The sequence below is a fragment of the Bos indicus x Bos taurus genome, chromosome 18 (genome assembly GCF_003369695.1).
Source record: "Bos indicus x Bos taurus breed Angus x Brahman F1 hybrid chromosome 18, Bos_hybrid_MaternalHap_v2.0, whole genome shotgun sequence".
NCBI lineage: Eukaryota > Metazoa > Chordata > Mammalia > Artiodactyla > Bovidae > Bos > Bos indicus x Bos taurus.
The window spans coordinates 36,357,867-36,376,687 of NC_040093.1; the positions used below are offsets into that span (position 1 = coordinate 36,357,867).

General features: G+C 38.9%; 1 protein-coding gene across 1 annotated transcript in view; it reads left to right on the forward strand.

Moving 5' to 3' along the window:
- CDH8 (cadherin 8) overlaps positions 1–18,821 on the forward strand; it is a 409,672-nt gene that overhangs the window by 259,772 nt on the left and 131,079 nt on the right. The window contains exon 8 of the mRNA XM_027516392.1: positions 17,900–18,036. Within this exon, the coding sequence (XP_027372193.1) occupies positions 17,900–18,036 (137 nt within the window). The remainder of the gene's footprint in view (positions 1–17,899; positions 18,037–18,821) is intronic.

Sequence of the window (18,821 nt, forward strand, 5' to 3'; positions counted from 1 at the left end):
TTATACATCTAATCCCTTTTCTTTTTCAAGAATACATCACTGTAAGCTTTAAAAATCTTATTTCCTTTCATTGTCTTTCTCTACAGGTAGACTCAGTTACATGAAAGCAAGGCCATGTCTGTCTTGGCAACTAACACAATGCCTTATATATAAGAAATACTCAGTAAAGAGTAAAAGAAAGAGGGATGGAAGGGACAAGATGAAAGGAAGGATGGGAATGAAAGGGCAGGTTGCTCATCTGTCAGACCTTAGCTCTCACCATGCCCAGCCTGGTCCTTAATTCTATCGTTTCCTAAACAAACCCAAGATTTTCTTCCTGTATTCCTTTCTGCTGGGGATGCTCTCCCTACATATTCTACCTGGAAAACCCCTACTCATTCTTCCTGTCCCCAAACAGATGCTGCCACACTGTGGTGTCATCTTTGACCACCCTCCCCTTTCCCAGGCACATCTGGGGCCCCTTTCTAACTGCAGTATAACAATGACTTTATTACAGTGCTTGCCATTTTTCATTGTAAGAAATGAGAAAAACACAACCAGTGTGTCTGAGAGGAGGCTTTGTTCAAGCATTTAGCATCATACTTGACTAAAAGAAGCAGTCACTAAGCCTTTATGGAATTAAATAAAAAATTAAAAATTTACATTAATCTTTTATGTAAAGCATTCACTTTTTTTCATATTTTTGTCATCATATTGGATTTAGAGTTCTCAGTTATAAATGATTATTTTGATGACTCAGGGAGAAAATTAGAATTTCTCTAAAGATATTATGTAAATATTAAATAATTAATCATGAATTAGATTTTATCTGGGACACACTAATTTTGGTCTTGTGACTGCAGAAATTTACATGTACGACTTTGGCTTTATGATGGCATCTTTTTAAGGTATGAGTGGAACAAACTATAAAACAAAATGCATGCTCAGAAAATGGGACATTCTCTAAACCAACAGATTTAGCATCTGAGATTTCTATATGTGACCCTAAGTAAGTGAAGGTATCTAAGGATGATTATTGTAGGTGGATCTGCTTCATCCTTTGAGGGACAGGGAAGCCTGGTATCTGCAGTCCGAGGGATCGTGAAGAGTCCGACACACCTTGGTGACTAAACAACAACATCAGAATCTTTCAAATATGTTATTATTGTTGTTTAAAAATACCTAGACATTTGTCAGAGTGTCTAACTAGAAATAATGATAAATATTCAGTATGAAACTGCATTTAAAAAGCAAAAGGAGGACATCCCTAGCAGTCCAGTGGTTAAGACTTTGCCTTCCATTGCAGGGGGTGCAGGCTTGATTAGGGATAGGGAAGCTAACATCCCACATACCTTGCAGCCAAAAAAACAAAACATGACAGAAGCAGTATTATAACAAATTCAATACAGACTTTAACAATGATCCACAACAACAATCTAAAAAAAAAAAAATCAAAAGGAAATTTACAATGCATTACCTAAGGGGATTTACCTTAAACTTTAAAAGAAGGTAGTCTATTGGAGGGAGGAGCCAAGATGGCGGAGGAGTAGGATGGGGAGAACACTTTCTCCCCCACAAATTCATCAAAAGAGCATTTAAACGTCGAGTAAATTCCACAAAACAACTTCTGAATGCCGGCAGAGGACATCAGGCACCCAGAAAAGCAACCCAACTCTTCGAAAGGAGAGAGAAGAAATACAGCTCCACCCACCAGAACACCGACACAAGCTTCCCTAACCAGGAAACCTTGACAAGGCACCTGTACAAACCCACACACAGTGAGGAAACGCCACAATAAAGAGAACTCCACAAACTGCCAGAATACGGAAAGGACACCCCAAACTCAGCAATTTAAACAAGATGAAGAGACAGAGGAATACTCAGCAGATAAAGGAACAGGATAAATGCCCACCAAACCAAACAAAAGAGGAAGAGATAGGGAATCTACCTGATAAAGAATTCCGAATAATGATAGTGAAATTGATCCAAAATCTTGAAACTAAAATGGAATCACAGATAAATAGCCTGGAGACAAGGATTGAGAAGATGCAAGAAAGGTTTAACAAGGACCTAGAAGAAATAAAAAAGAGTCAGTATATAATGAATAATGCAATAAGTGAAATTAAAAACACTCTGGAGGCAACAAATAGTAGAATAACAGAGGCAGAAGACAGGATTAGTGAATTAGAAGATAGAATGGTAGAAATAAATGAATCAGAGAGGATAAAAGAAAAACGAATTAAAAGAAATGAGGACAAGCTCAGAAACCTCCAGGACAATATTAAACGCTACAACATTCGAATCATAGGGGTTCCAGAAGAAGAAGACAAAAAGAAAGACCATGAGAAAATACTTGAGGAGATAATAGTTGAAAACTTCCCTAAAATGGGGAAGGAAATAATCACCCAAGTCCAAGAAATCCAGAGAGTCCCAAACAGGATAAACCCAAGGCGAAACACCCCAAGACACATATTAATCAAATTAACAAAGATCAAACACAAAGAACAAATATTAAAAGCAGCAAGGGAAAAACAACAAATAACACACAAGGGAATTCCCATAAGGATAACAGCTGATCTTTCAATAGAAACTCTTCAAGCCAGGAGGGAATGGCAAGACATACTTAAAATGATGAAAGAAAATAACCTACAGCCCAGATTATTGTACCCAGCAAGGATCTCATTCAAGTATGAAGGAGAAATCAAAAGCTTTTCAGACAAGCAAAAGCTGAGAGAATTCTGCACCACCAAACCAGCTCTCCAACAAATACTAAAGGATATTCTCTAGACAGGAAACACAAAAACGGGTATAAACTCGAACCCAAAACAATAAAGTAAATGGCAACGGGATCATACTTATCAGTAATTACCTTAAATGTAAATGGGTTGAATGCCCCAACCAAAAGACAAAGACTGGCTGAATGGATACAAAAACAAGACCCCTACATATGTTGTCTACAAGAGACCCACCTCAAAACAGGGGACACATACAGACTGAAAGTGAAGGGCTGGAAAAAGATTTTCCATGCAAATAGGGACCAAAAGAAAGCAGGAGTAGCAATCCTCATATCAGATAAAATAGACTTTAAAACAAAGGCTGTGAAAAGAGACAAAGAAGGTCACTACATAATGATCAAAGGATCAATCCAAGAAGAAGATATAACAATTATAAATATATATGCACCCAACACTGGAGCACCACAGTACGTAAGACAAATACTAACAAGTATGAAAGGAGAAATTAACAATAACACAATAATAGTGGGAGACTTTAATACCCCACTTACACCTATGGATAGATCAACTAAACAGAAAATTAACAAGGAAACACAAACTTTAAACAATGCAATAGACCAGTTAGACCTAATTGATATCTATAGGACATTTCATCCCAAAACAATGAATTTCACTTTTTTCTCAAGCGCACATGGAACCTTCTCCAGGATAGATCACATCCTGGGCCATAAAGCTAGGCTTGGTAAATTCAAAAAAATAGAAATCATTCCAAGCATTTTTTCTGACCACAATGCAGTAAGATTAGATCTCAATTACAGGAGAAAAACTATTAAAAATTCCAACATATGGAGGCTGAACAACACACTGCTGAATAACCAACAAATTACAGAAGAAATCAAAATTTGCATAGAAATGAATGAAAATGAAAACACAACAACCCAAAACCTGTGGGACACGGTAAAAGCAGTCCTAAGGGGAAAGTTCATAGCAATACAGGCACACCTCAAGAAACAAGAAAAAAGTCAAATAAATAACCTAACTCTACACCTAAAGAAACTAGAAAAGGAAGAAATGAAGAACCCCAGGGTTAGTAGAAGGAAAGAAATCTTAAAAATTAGGGCAGAAATAAATGCAAAAGAAACAAAAGAGACCATAGCAAAAATCAACAAAACCAAAAGCTGGTTCTTTGAAAGGATAAATAAAATTGACAAACCATTAGCCAGACTCATCAAGAAACAAAGGGAGAAAAATCAAATCAACAAAATTAGAAACGAAAATGGAGAGATCACAACAGACAACACAGAAATACAAAGGATCATAAGAGACTACTATCAACAATTATATGCCAATAAAATGGACAACGTGGAAGAAACGGACAAATTCTTAGAAAAGTACAACTTTCCAAAACTGGACCAGGAAGAAGTAGAAAATCTTAACAGACCCATCACAAGCATGGAAATTGAAACTGTAATCAAAAATCTTCCAGCAAACAAAAGCCCCGGTCCAGACGGCTTCACAGCTGAATTCTACCAAAAATTTAGAGAAGAGCTAACACCTATCCTGCTCAATCTCTTCCAGAAAATTGCAGAGGAAGGTAAACTTCCAAACTCATTCTATGAGGCCACCATCACCCTAATACCAAAACCTGACAAAGATGCCACAAAAAAAGAAAACTACAGGCCAATATCACTGATGAACATAGATGCAAAAATCCTTAACAAAATTCTAGGAATCAGAATCCAACAACACATTAAAAAGATCATACACCATGATCAAGTGGGCTTTATCCCAGGGATGCAAGGATTCTTCAATATCCGCAAATCAATCAATGTAATACACCACATTAACAAATTGAAAAATAAAAACCATATGATTATCTCAATAGATGCAGAGAAAGCCTTTGACAAAATTCAACATCCATTTATGATAAAAACTCTCCAGAAAGCAGGAATAGAAGGAACATACCTCAACATAATAAAAGCTATATATGACAAACCCACAGCAAACATTATCCTCAATGGTGAAAAATTGAAAGAATTTCCTCTAAAGTCAGGAACAAGACAAGGGTGCCCACTTTCACCATTACTATTCAACATAGTTTTGGAAGTTTTGGCCACAGCAATCAGAGCAGAAAAAGAAATAAAAGGAATCCAAATTGGAAAAGAAGAAGTAAAACTCTCACTATTTGCAGATGACATGATCCTCTACATAGAAAACCCTAAAGATTCCACCAGAAAATTACTAGAAATAATCAATGACTATAGTAAAGTTGCAGGATATAAAATCAACACACAGAAATCCCTTGCATTCCTATACACTAATAATGAGAAAACAGAAAGAGAAATTAAGGAAACAATTCCATTCACCATTGCAACGGAAAGAATAAAATACTTAGGAATATATCTACCTAAAGAAACTAAAGACCTATATATAGAAAACTATAAAACACTGGTGAAAGAAATCAAAGAGGACACTAATAGATGGAGAAATATACCATGTTCATGGATTGGAAGAATCAATATAGTGAAAATGAGTATACTACCCAAAGCAATTTATAGATTCAACGCAATCCCTATCAAGCTACCAACCGTATTCTTCACAGAGCTAGAACAAATAATTTCACAATTTGTATGGAAATACAAAAAACCTCGAATAGCCAAAGCGATCTTGAGAAAGAAGAATGGAACTGGAGGAATCAACCTACCTGACTTCAGGCTCTACTACAAAGCCACAGTTATCAAGACAGTATGGTACTGGCACAAAGACAGAAATATTGATCAATGGAATAACATAGAAAGCCCAGAGATAAATCCACGCACTTATGGACACCTTGTCTTTGACAAAGGAGGCAAGAATATACAATGGATTAAAGACAATCTCTTTAACAAGTGGTGCTGGGAAATTTGGTCAACCACTTGTAAAAGAATGAAACTGGACCACTTTCTAACACAATACACAAAAATAAACTCAAAATGGATTAAAGATCTCAACATAAGACCAGAAACTATAAAACTCCTAGAGGAGAACATAGGCAAAACACTCTCCGACATACATCACAGCAGGATCCTCTATGACCCACCTCCCAGAATATTGGAAATAAAAGCAAAAATAAACAAACGGGACCTAATTAACCTTAAAAGCTTCTGCACATCAAAGGAAACTATTAGCAAGGTGAAAAGACAGCCTTCAGAATGGGAGAAAATAATAGCAAATGAAGCAACCGACAAACAACTAATCTCAAAAATATACAAGCAACTCCTACAGCTCAACTCCAGAAAAATAAACGACCCAATCAAAAAATGGGCCAAAGAACTAAATAGACATTTCTCCAAAGAAGACATACAGATGGCTAACAAACACATGAAAAGATGCTCAACATCACTCATTATCAGAGAAATGCAAATCAAAACCACTATGAGGTACCATTTCACACCAGTCAGAATGGCTGCGATCCAAAAGTCTACAAATAATAAATGCTGGAGAGGGTGTGGAGAAAAGGGAACCCTCTTACACTGTTGGTGGGAATGCAAACTAGTACAGCCACTATGGAGAACAGTGTGGAGATTCCTTAAAAAACTGGAAATAGAACTGCCTTATGATCCAGCAATCCCACTGCTGGGCATACACACTGAGGAAACCAGAAGGGAAAGAGACACGTGTACCCCAATGTTCATCGCAGCACTGTTTATAATAGCCAAGACATGGAAGCAACCTAGATGTCCATCAGCAGATGAATGGATAAGAAAGCAGTGGTACATATACACAATGGAGTATTACTCAGCCATTAAAAAGAATACATTTGAATCAGTTCTAATGAGGTGGATGAAACTGGAGCCTATTATACAGAGTGAAGTAAGCCAGAAGGAAAAACATAAATACAGTATACTAACGCATATATATGGAATTTAGAAAGATGGTAACAATAACCCGGTGTACGAGACAGCAAAAGAGACACTGATGAATAGAACAGTCTTATGGACTCTGTGGGAGAGGGAGAGGGTGGGAAGATTTGGGAGAATGGCAATGAAACATGTAAAATATCATGTAGGAAACGAGTTGCCAGTCCAGGTTCGATGCACGATGCTGGATGCTTGGGGCTGGCGCACTGGGACGGCCCAGAGGGATGGTATGGGGAGGGAGGAGGGAGGAGGGTTCGGGATGGGGAACACATGTATACCTGTGGCGGATTCATTTTGATATTTGGCAAAACTAATACAATTATGTAAAGTTTAAAAATAAAATTAGGAAAAAAAAAAAAAGAAGGTAGTCTATTCTCATTTTTCAGATGAAGAAACTAAGGATAGATCTATAAATTGGCCTAGAGGAGACATTAGGAAGAAAAGGGTCTTTCTCTTGAAAATTCATCAGGTATTTCACAAATACTGTATTAATAATAATATAGTCCAGAGTAACTTTTGAGAGAAAATTATTTATCTTTACCTGATTATTAAGATAACTGGTGTAGCTTCTCGTGCACATTCCAGACTTTAATTTACATTCTTCCTTTCTGACACAAGTCACTGGGAGTGGAAAAGACTCCTTGATATTGAAAGCTTGGTGCTGATCATCCTTAAAATACTCTTGATATTATCAGAGTTTGATGTTCTTTATTGCAAACAAGAAACAGAAATTCAGTAGGGACAGAGGGTCTCTGTAGGTGTGTCATATGGGGCAAGATTGGGAAGAGGGAGTAGGAGATGCTTTAAATGAACAAATGAATGAATGTATATATACATATAATATTTATATGTTGATGGTAAAATCTGTCTTACACACACACAAACAAGATACAGGATTTTGTGCCAAATATTGGTATGAAATGTAAATAGTTAGGCTGTGATAATTGAGTAAACATATGATTCAGGTTGGAGAAGGAAATGGCAACCCACTCCAGTACTTCTTGCCTTGAAAAATCCCATGGACGGAGGAGCTTGGTGCAGGCTACTATCCATGGGGTCTCAAAGAGTCGGGCACGACTGAGCGACTTCACTATGATTCAGGTAAAAGTTGTATATTGCAGCAATGCAGAAAGGGTGCTATTTTCCAATATAATAATATCCAGTTGCCCATTTTGACCTAGTCTCAATCACTGCAATAGTGATATCTTCTAATATTAACTTCTGACCTCTGCAAACTACTCTTGATTGAGTGAACTGGTGACAAAGTTTGTGCTCATGGTCAGAGCCCAGTAGGTTAAATTAGATCCCCAACAAAGTGCTAAGCATCTAGGTAGGAATTTCCTCACATCCATAGCCTTTACTTCACAAAGTACAATGATGAAGTTGTTAGCATTCATTTCTAAGACATACTACTACAAGTTAGAGGAATATTAGTGGAGAAGGCAATGGCACCCCACTCCAATACTCTTGCCTGGAAAATCCCATGGATGGAGGAGCCTGGTGGGCTGTAGTCCATGGGGTCGCTAAGAGTCGGACACGAATGAGCGACTTCACTTTCACTTTTCACTTTCATGCATTGGAGAAGGAAATGGCAACCCACTCCAGTGTTCTTGCGTGGGGAGTCCCAGGGACGGGGGAGCCTGGTGGGCTACCATCTATGGGGTCGCATAGAGTTGGACACGATTGAAGCAACTTAGCAGCAGCAGCAAGATTGAAGCAAACCAGGATAGTTGTTGGAATAGAATGGGAAAGTTGAAATAGGGAAAGTTGAATATTGATTATCATGGGTGATGCAGTTTCTAAACCATCTTCATTGTTATAGAATGAGAATGTCTGTTTGCAAAATTGCCATCATTAGGATTGATGTTATTAATAACATGGTCCAAGAAGCCTGTTTTGTCACATACCATGCCCTACTGTGTTAAAATCTTTCTTCTTATTGTGGCAAAAAGATGACTCTCCAAAATATATTCTAGTCTCTTTGAATGAGTTCTGTTGTCTCAAACGCATCTTAAGTAAATCTGTAAAAGAACAGCAAATCAAACATATGTGTATTTTCAAGATATTAAAATGAAGCCTTCAGGGTTCAGGATGATGGGACACATGAACACCCATGGCTGATTCATGTTGATGTATGGCAAAAACCACAACAATTTTAAAGTAATTAGCCTCCAATCTATTTCTGCTTTATTGACTATGCCAAAGCCTTTGACTGTGTGGATCACAATAAACTGTGGAAAATTCTGAAAGAGATGGGAATACCAGATCACCTCACTGCCTCTTGAGAAACCAGTATGCAGGTCAGGAAGCAACAGTTAGAACTGGACATGGAACAACAGACTGGTTCCAAATAGGAAAAGGAGTATGTCAAGGCTGTATATTGTCACCCTGCTTATTTAACTTCTATGCAGAGTACCTCATGAGAAATGCTGGGCTAGAAGAAGCACAAGCTGGAATCAAGATTGCCGGGAGAAATATCAATAACCTCAGATATGCAGATGACACCACCCTTATGGCAGAAAGTGAAGAGGAACTAAAAAGCCTCTTGATGAAAGTGAAAGAGGAGACTGAAAAACTTGGCTTAAAGCTCAATATTCAGAAAACAAAGATCATGGCATCTGGTTCCATCACTTCGTGGGAAATAGATGGGGAAACAGTGGGAACAGTGTCAGACTTTATTTTTGGGGGCTCCAAAATCACTGCAGATCGTGACTGCAGCCATGAAATTAAAAGACACTTACTGCTTGGAAGAAAAGTTATGTCAACCTAGATAGCAAATTGAAAAGCAGAGACATTACTTTGCCAACAAAGGTCCGTCTAGTCAAGGCTATGGTTTTTCCAGTGGTCATGTACAGATGTGAGAGTTGGACTGTGAAGAAAGCTAAGCCCTGAAGAATTGATGCTTTTGAACTGTGGTGTTGGAGAAGACTCTTGAGAGTCCCTGGACTGCAAGGAGATCCAACCAGTCCATTCTAAAGGAGATCAGCCCTGGGTGTTCTTTGGAGGGAATGATGCTGGAGCTGAAACTCCAGTACTTTGGCCACCTCATGTGAAGAGTTGACTCACTGGAAAAGACTCTAATGCTGGGAGGGATTGGGGGCAGGAGGAAAAGGGGACAACAGAGGATGCAATGGCTGGATGGCACCATGGACTCGATGGACTTGAGTCTGCGTGAACTCCGGGAGTTGGTGATGGACAGGGAGGCCTGGTGTGCTGCAATTCATGGGGTCAAAAAGAGTTGGACATGACTGAGCAACTGAACTGAACTGAACTGAAAATAAATAAATTAATTTTTTAAACTGATGATTTTTAAAACCCTGAAAATATTCTGAGAAATGTTCGAGTCAGCACAGAATTTATATAATTTAACAACTATGTTAATAATAACATTTTTGTGAATAAAAAAAGAAATTAAAATGACTTCAATACCGGAGATACAAACCCTATGACTTTTAAGATGCAAATTAGAAGACATTGAACTTTTCTGTAGATACAGTGGGAACCAAATTCACTCTTCTTTTTTTCTTCTGTTCTTATCCCATTTACTCCTTTCCTCATACTTCTTTAGCACCATGTTTCCTACATAATAACAACCCACGCTCAATGAAAGCTTGTGCATCTTTCCAACAGAGAGTTATGGAATAACTGTAGTACAAAATTCCAACCAATGTGATGTTATAAGAATCAAACAATCTCTTCCTGTTTTAAAGAGCAAAAGTCCAGCAAATGCTTAATTGTAGAATAATAGGGAGGACAACCTTAAGGAAGAGAAGATCAGTGAAGACTCGGGTCAGGTCCCAAAGGCTCCTTGTGGATGAGCACTAAGCAAAGAAACCCAGTAGCCTCTTCAGCTCAGAGTCTATTTTGAAAAAGGTGATGGCTGGTATAGACTAACACTATGAAGAGATTGGGCTTCCCAAGTAGTGCTAGTGGTAAGGAACCTTCCTGCCAATGCTGGGGATGTAAGAGATGTGGGTAGGATTCCTGGGTCGGGAAGATCCCCTGGAGGACGACATGGCAACACACTCCAGGATTCTTACATGGAGAACCCCATGGATGGAGGAGCCTGGCAGGCTGCCGTCCACAGAGTTGCACAGAGTCAGACACGACTTAGCAGGCACTCATGCACATGACAGATTTGGAATATTTTTCTAGTATCACTTGGGAAACTACTAAAGGATGTGAATGGTCGATTTTATTTATATCTTTCTATTTCTAATTATTCATTTTCAGTCATTCTGGGCTTAAAGAATCGCCTATTAATTAACCAATTACTTTGCTGTATCTGAGTCATGTATCCATTCATTTATTGCAGAGAACCATTTTGTGAAATATTAATAGATCCTTTCTCCTATTTATAGATGAGCCTATGAGATTATGACCAATTACATTGTTTCAGTGAGATCTCACCGGTGAGATTCCACTGAAGGTTATCTGGTTTCTGTTTCTTCCACTTTATCTGCTGCTATTCAGATAGATACTGGGAATCCTAGAAAACAGTGTGGCTTACTTCTAGTTCTGAGACATCTATGCAAAATCATGACATCTGAAGAACTTGCCTGGTACACGGGATTCTAAAAAATTAAGTCTTTCCTTCGGGTTTGCAGTTAATTTAATCCACCCTGTTTCTCTTTGAAATTATTCTCTGTTAATTGGTGTAAGAAAACAGTCTGTATCCAAGTCTTGTAACTGAGTGTGCACGCACATGTGCTCAGTCGCTTCCGTCGTGTCTGACTCTCTGCCCTCCCTATGGACTGTAGCCCACCAGGCTTCTCCATGGGATTCTCCAGGCAAGAATGCTGCTGCTGCTGCTAAGTCGCTTCAGTTGTGTGACTCTGTGTAACCCCATAGACGGCAGCCCACCAGGCTCCCCCGTCCCTGGGATTCTCCAGGCAAGAACACTGGACTGGGTTGCCATTTTCTTCTCCAATGCATGAAAGTGAAAAGTGAAAGTGAAGTCACTCAGTCATGTCCGACTCTTAGTGACCCCATGGACTGCAGCCTACCAGGCTCCTCCATGCATGGGATTTTCCAGGCAAGAGTCCTGGAGTGGATTGCCAATGCCCTCCTCCAGGGAATCTGCCTGACCCAGGGATCGGACTCATGTCTCATTTTGTTTCCTGTGTTGGCGGGTGGGTGGGTTCTTTACCCTAGTGCCACCTGGGAAGCCCCGTAATTGACTGTGGTTTCCCTTCCCTGGTGGCTTAGATGGTAAAGTGTCTGCCTACAATGCGGGAGACCCAGGTTCAATCCCTGGGTTGGGAAGATCCTCTGGAGAAGGAAGTAGCAACCCACTCCAGTATTCTTGCCTGGAAAATGGAGTCCATGGTGTCGCAAAGAGTCAGACATGACTGAGCAACTACACTTCACTTCCCTTTATTACTCTGATGGAGCTGTGTCATAGAGTGCAATGAACAGAAGATGAGAGGAGAAACTGAAACAGCCGAGTGGATGGTGGCAGCTAAAGGACCACAGGAAAGCAAGCTGAATCTTTGCAACTAGCAATGGAGAGGCATAGCTATTTGTGGGGAGCAAGCATCTTCTGAGAGCATTGCTAAAAATGGCATGTGGAGTGCAGTTTTTTTTTTTTTAATCCAAACTTGTGTTAAAATGTACTTAATTTTAACTATGATAACAAACACTCATATGTTATTCAACATGAATAAAAAGTGAATGTGTCCAATAATGCTTTGAACTTGGAACAGTCAGTTCATGGGATGGAGATTTGGTCAGAAAAGGTGGCAGAAAAATGGATGCTAAAATGATGCTAGAAGTGCAAGTAAGAGCCTCTCCACATGCTCCTTCTCCTTGGCTTTAGTTTGTCACTTAAAGTGATACCCTCCATGCTTCTGCTTCCATGGGTATGAGAACCCAGATGAACTGGTATAGGGAAAGAGAATCAAGGAGTAACAGGAAGGCTGGCTTAAACGTGAAGAGAGGCCTGGGATTCATTAGTAGAAACCTACTGTTTCCAGATGAGTGATGACAACATTAGAGATTTTCAATAGATATTTATTATTATATGTGCCAGGCACTGCAATAAGTGCTCTATAGGTATTACCTCGTCTACATCTCACAAAACCTATTCTAATTCCCATTTAACAGATTAGGTAACAAAGGCACAAAATGATTAATAACACGATGAAATCACACCTGTGATTTTTCTTTTATTCATTTTATAAGACACCAAAGAGAGAAAGATGCAAAAAGAAAGAGGCATCTAGCACTGTGCCTGGTATACATTTGGTGTTTAATGCGTGCTTATTGATGCTAAGTCTGAATTTTTGAACTATTTAGCAGTTCTGGGCAGCCTTTACCATGAAGTCTACTAGGCTATAAAATATGCAAAATGTGTACAAAGGGAGCAAGAGGCTTCTTTATACAGTCAAGGTAGACTTTAAACTGAATTTTAAGCTGTTTTTTTTTTCCCCCCATCAAGTTCCTCCCATTGTGTTATCTTGTAATGTTATGACAATCTTACCTCTGATCTTACTAAAGGGCTGTATTTTATAAATTCTTATGACTCACCTCATAAAGTCCGTCATGAGCTGATCTTTAAAAAATGAGAAAAATATCCCTGTCTCTTTTAGAGTTATGGGAGTTAAATAACACCCAAACGTTTTTTCCACATTTATGCTATTTATAAACTGGTAAGAAAGGGGCCTTCTCCACCACCTTCCGAGTAGGAAAATTTATGAAGCTTCATTTAATGGGACATGATGTTATTATCGTGATGTGGTGATGATGAACATATCTTCAGCACTTACTAATTACCAAAGACTGATTTATGTTTCATTTTTAATCTTCACAACCAGACCTGTGATTTGAGTATTATATTTGGCCAGTGAAGAAACTGAGGCTCGGGGTATTTATTAATTATCCTAGAAACAACAATATATAAATAATAGAGATATAATTTATTCCAATGTCAAGGTTGCATGGTACAGTTTTAAATAAGGGATTACACAAACAGCTTCCCAAACTCTGTCATTGTTCCCAGCGCTTCTTCTAGGCCAGAAGTTCTAGGCATTTACTGGACAGCAGTCAAATAGCCATGGAGTGTGTTTCCGACCTCGTTTTCTGTGGCCTCTGGGAAATTGGCAGATGCATAAATGTGTGAAATATCAGCAGTGTGATAATAAAATTATTAGAACCCAGCAGTGCATGCAAAGTTTATTTATGAATATGATGCAGATAGTGATAATTAATCCTCTGGACATCACTTAGATCTTTTAACAGAGTGTTCATGATATCTGGAGCAAAACACATGCCTATTATTTTACAGTTAAACGTGGAACCTCATTGGTCTAATCAACAATCATTGTTCCCCAGGATAATGATTTTTAGTCTTTTTTTCAGTAATACAACAGATTCAGATGTTTTGCAGTGAACACTTACTTCCTCATGTTCAGGATTATTTTGCAAGCACTGTTAATTCAGCTATGTCTCTAGGTTCTTAAATCCATTCTGAATTTCTCTAATTATCCTGAGGGTTAGGCAAGGGATTGTTTTATAAATTCCTGGTGTATAGATGCAAGTCAGTGTATTTATTTTCTTTATATCTAAGTCTTTATTAGGAAATGGCAACCCACTCCAGTGCTTGCCTGGAGAATCCCAGGGACGGGGGAGCCTGGTGGTCTGCCGTCTGTGGGGTCGCACAGAGTCGGACACAACTGAAGTGACTTAGCAGCAGCAGCAGCAGCAAGTCTTTATTATACCTGGAGTTATGATCTCTTGGTACATGGTTTTATCAAGGAATTTAGCAACATACTGTTGTCAATAAAATTAGTAGTAGTAGTGTTAGTAGCTCAGTCACGTCTGACTCTTTGTGACCCCATGGACTGTAGCCTGCCAGGCTTCTCTGTCCATGGGATTCTCCAGGCAAGAATACTGGAGTGGGTTGCCATTCTCTTCTCCAGGGGATCTTCCCGACCCAGGGATGGAACCTGGGTCTCCTGGATCGCAAGCGGATTCTTTACCGTCTGAGCTACAGGGAAGAAGATCCTGTCAATAAAATTAAGTACTTTTTAATATTATTCCAGAATGTCTAATGATGCTTGTGATTGGTGTAGAGGATTTACAGGAATGTCTTTTTTCTTAATATCTGCATCTGGTATAAGGAGTCGCAGTGAGTCGGGCATGGCTGAGCGACTGAACTGAACTGATAAGGAGCATGCGTGCCATTTCTAATGAGAAGATACAGCTAAGAGGAGCAAGGAGTTATCCATATCCCTATATGTCTGTCTGTCTGCTATCCATCCATTTACCCATCCCCCTTTGTGTTGTTGTTGTTATTCAGTTGCTAGGTTGTGTCCGATTCTTTGCGACCCCATGAACTGCAGCATGTCAGGCTTCCCTGTCTTTCACTATTTCCTGGAGTTAGATATAGATACAAATAAGTATATATGCATAGATAGATAAGCATAAAGTACCTGTTTATATGTTTGCAATGAAATCCACTAAAATGTTAACAGTACAAACCTACAGATACAAAATTATGGGAAATTTTATTTTTTTTCTTATAATAGCATAGTTTTATTCTTGATGATATAATAAATGTTAATAAAAACCATAGAAATGGAAAATACGCTTAGCTGCAAATAGCCATGGAGCATGTTTCGTATTTAGTGTTAATGGGTACCAATAAACAGATTTCATGTATAGTTCTTAGGAGTTCCCCTAAACCATGAAAGGTTTCCTCAGTCCTGCCTCGTAGATGGGATTGCACGTGACCTTGGTCTTAGTTTGGGCTTCTTAGATACAGAGTATCCTAGATGGGGTGGATTAAACACCAAAAATCTGTTTCTCACAGTTTCTGGGGGCTGGGAAGTCCAAGATCAAGGTACCAGCAGATCCACTGTATGGTGAGGGCACATTTTCTGGTATGGTTGTCTTCTTGAATCCTCCTTGGCAGAGAGCAGAAAAGAGACAGCCTATGTCCCCTTCTTCTTCTTTTCTTTTTTTAAATAAGATCATTAATCCCACAGGAGAGCCCTATTCTAATGACTTATTCTAACCCTAATTACCTCCTAAAGGCCTTATTTCCAAACGCTATCACACATTAGGAATGAGGGTTTTAACATAAAAATTTGGGGGAGTTCTTTGAGGGTTTCCCAGGTGGCACTAGTGGTAAAGAACCTGCCTGCCAATGCAGGAGACGTAAGAGACACGGGCTTGATCCCTGGGTCATGAAGATCCTGTGGAGAAGGGCATGGCAACCCACTCCAGTATTCTTGCCTGGAGAATTCCATGGACAGAGGACCCTAGTGGGCCTAGTCTCAGTTCAGTTCAGTTCAGTCCCTCAGTCGTGTCCGACTCTTTGCGACCCCATGAATTGCAGCACGCCAGGCCTCCCTGTCCATCACCAACACCTGGAGTTCACTCAGACTCACGTCCATTGAGTCAGTGATGCCATCCAGCCATCTCATCCTCTGTCGTCCCCTTCTCCTCCTGCCCCCAATCCCTCCAAGCATCAGAGTCTTTTCCAATGAGTCAACTCTTCCCATGAGGTGGCCAAAGTACTGGAGTTTCAGCTTTAGCATCATTCCTTCCAAAGAAATCCCAGGGCTGATCTCCTTCAGAATGGACTGGTTGGATCTCCTTGCAGTCCAAGGGACTCTCAAGAGTCTTCTCCAACACCACAGTTCAAAAGCATCAATTCTTCAGCACTCAGCTTTCTTCACAGTCCAACTCTCACATCCATACATGACCACTGGAAAAACCATAGCCTTGACTAGATGGACCTTAGTTGGCAAAGTAATGTCTCTGCTTTTCAATATGCTATCTAGTTTGGTCATAACTTTTCTTCCAAGGAGTAAGCGTCTTTTAATTTCATGGCTGCAATCACCATCTGCAGTGATTTTGGAGCCCCCCAACATAAAGTCTGACACTGTTTCCACTGTTTCCCCATCTATTTCCCATGAAGTGATGGGACCAGATGCCATGATCTTTGTTTTCTGAATGTTGAGCTTTAAGCCAACTTTTTCACCCTCCACTTTCACTTTCATCAAGAGGCTTTTTAGTTCCTCTTCACTTTCTGCCATAAGGGTGGTGTCATATGCATATCTGAGGTTATTGATATTTCTCCCAGCAATCTTGATTCCAGCTCATGCTTCTTCCAGCCCAGCGTTTCTCATGATGTACTCTGCATATAAGTTAAATAAGCAGGGTGACAATATACAGCCTTGACGTTCTCCTTTTCCTATTTGGAACCAGTCTGTTGTTCCATGTCCAGTTCTAACTGTTGCTTCCTGACCTGCATACAAATTTCTCAAGAGGCAGGTCAGGTGGTCTGGTATTCCCGTCTCTTTCAGAATTTTCCACAGTTTCTTGTGATCCACACAGTCAAAGGCTATAGTCTATAGGGTCGCAAAGAGTCAGACATGACTGAAGTGACTTAGCATACATGCACAATCCTTATTTGAACCTCCATTTCATTCTGTTTTACTTTATTCCACTGCTTATTTGTGGAATAAAGTTTTTCCAATCATGCCAGTTTTTCTAATCATGCCTTGTGTTTCTTAAGATATTAGTAAATGTGGTAAAAAAAAAGTAATTCCTGTATGATCTTGTTACTTAGTGTTCCCGAGAAGCACTTGGCTATAGACATAGAGCATCTTAATGTCTGCCTTATCCAAAAGTTTTCTCAACAGAACTACTAACCTGCCCATTAAAGTTTTAAATCTGCTAAAATATCTAGACCAATTTTAAAAAATTATTTACCAGAGAATCAGAAAGCATCTGATGTCTATGGACAGAAATGAATAGGAAACCTAAATATATACCTTACTTAAAATGATAACAAAACAAACCAACAGCAACAAAAACACATACCTTTTGTGCAGTCAAATCTAAGTTTAACACAAACACACATTTCCTTGGACCTACCATAAATAATTTGCTGTCTAGCACCATCCTCCTTTGGATTTGAGTTCATTGTTTTATATGGTATTTTGTGGCAACTGCTAATTATCATAAGCTGTCCAATAAAAGTGATGGATTGTCCAATTAACTCTTCATCAGCAGCCATTTTTGAAGATGTTACCTATTGAAACTGATGGCAGTTTATGACCTCCATGTTGCATATGTAGCTAATGACTCCTTGGGCAATAATTATTAAGTTTCTTGTGCCTCATTCAGTCGTTTTGTTTTACAAATTAGGATGCCATTGAGTTTACCAATTCATTTCGCTTCACAACTGGCTCTCTAAGGATTACTAAAGGTCTGCTGTGGAATGTATGAATCATATAAACTTTGAAGTAGATTACAGATGTGTCTGTTTTGCAGGTTTTCCATCGACCGGCACACTGACCTGGAGAGACAATTCAACATTAATGCTGATGATGGGAAGATAACGCTTGCAACACCATTGGACAGAGAATTAAGTGTGTGGCACAACATAACAATCATTGCTACCGAAATCAGTAAGTGCCTGGGTTTGTTCATTTCTTCCTTGTGTGCCTGCGTGCAGTTTATGCCTAGGGATCATACAAGAAGTGGTCCTGTTTCTTTTAGATATTTTGGCATTAGAACTTCTGTTTCCAAGGAGACTTGGAATGCTTCATCTCAACATGAAATAACTTACGCTGTGGTAAATTACCAAAAGGTTGCAATATATGTGGGAAGGAAACATTTTTACATCCAAGTATTCCTGTATCTTTATACCCATTATTCAGCCATTAAAAACAATGTTTTGCATATTAAAATATGGGAAAGATTTAGCATAAAAGGGTAAGTAAAAGTAGAATTTAAGAACTATAGATCATAAATTTAAATGAACACTAACATTTATATTATATACAATATAGAAACTATTGCTCACACATTTAAGCTATGCATATACACATACACATATAAATGCAGAAATTATAGAAAGAAAATTTACAGTATCAATATATATCACATTTTGGGGAGATGAGATTATAGTTTGTTTTTTTTTTTAGAATTAATGTGTTTTACACAGTAATCACAGACTATTTAAAATTACATCTTCAATATAAAATTCTTCCTAAATTACATGTGAAAATGTAAGCCTTATTTTTTTTTCAGGGGAGGTTCCAGGGTTGTTAAAATAACATATGTTAGTCTTTCTGCCAATTTTTAATGAGCGCAGCTTCTCAGATCGCACTTACTGACACTACAGTGGAGTCTCTAAACAATAGCTCTTTGGTGAAATTTAGTGCTGTCCTGTCTAGGAGAACTTGCACTT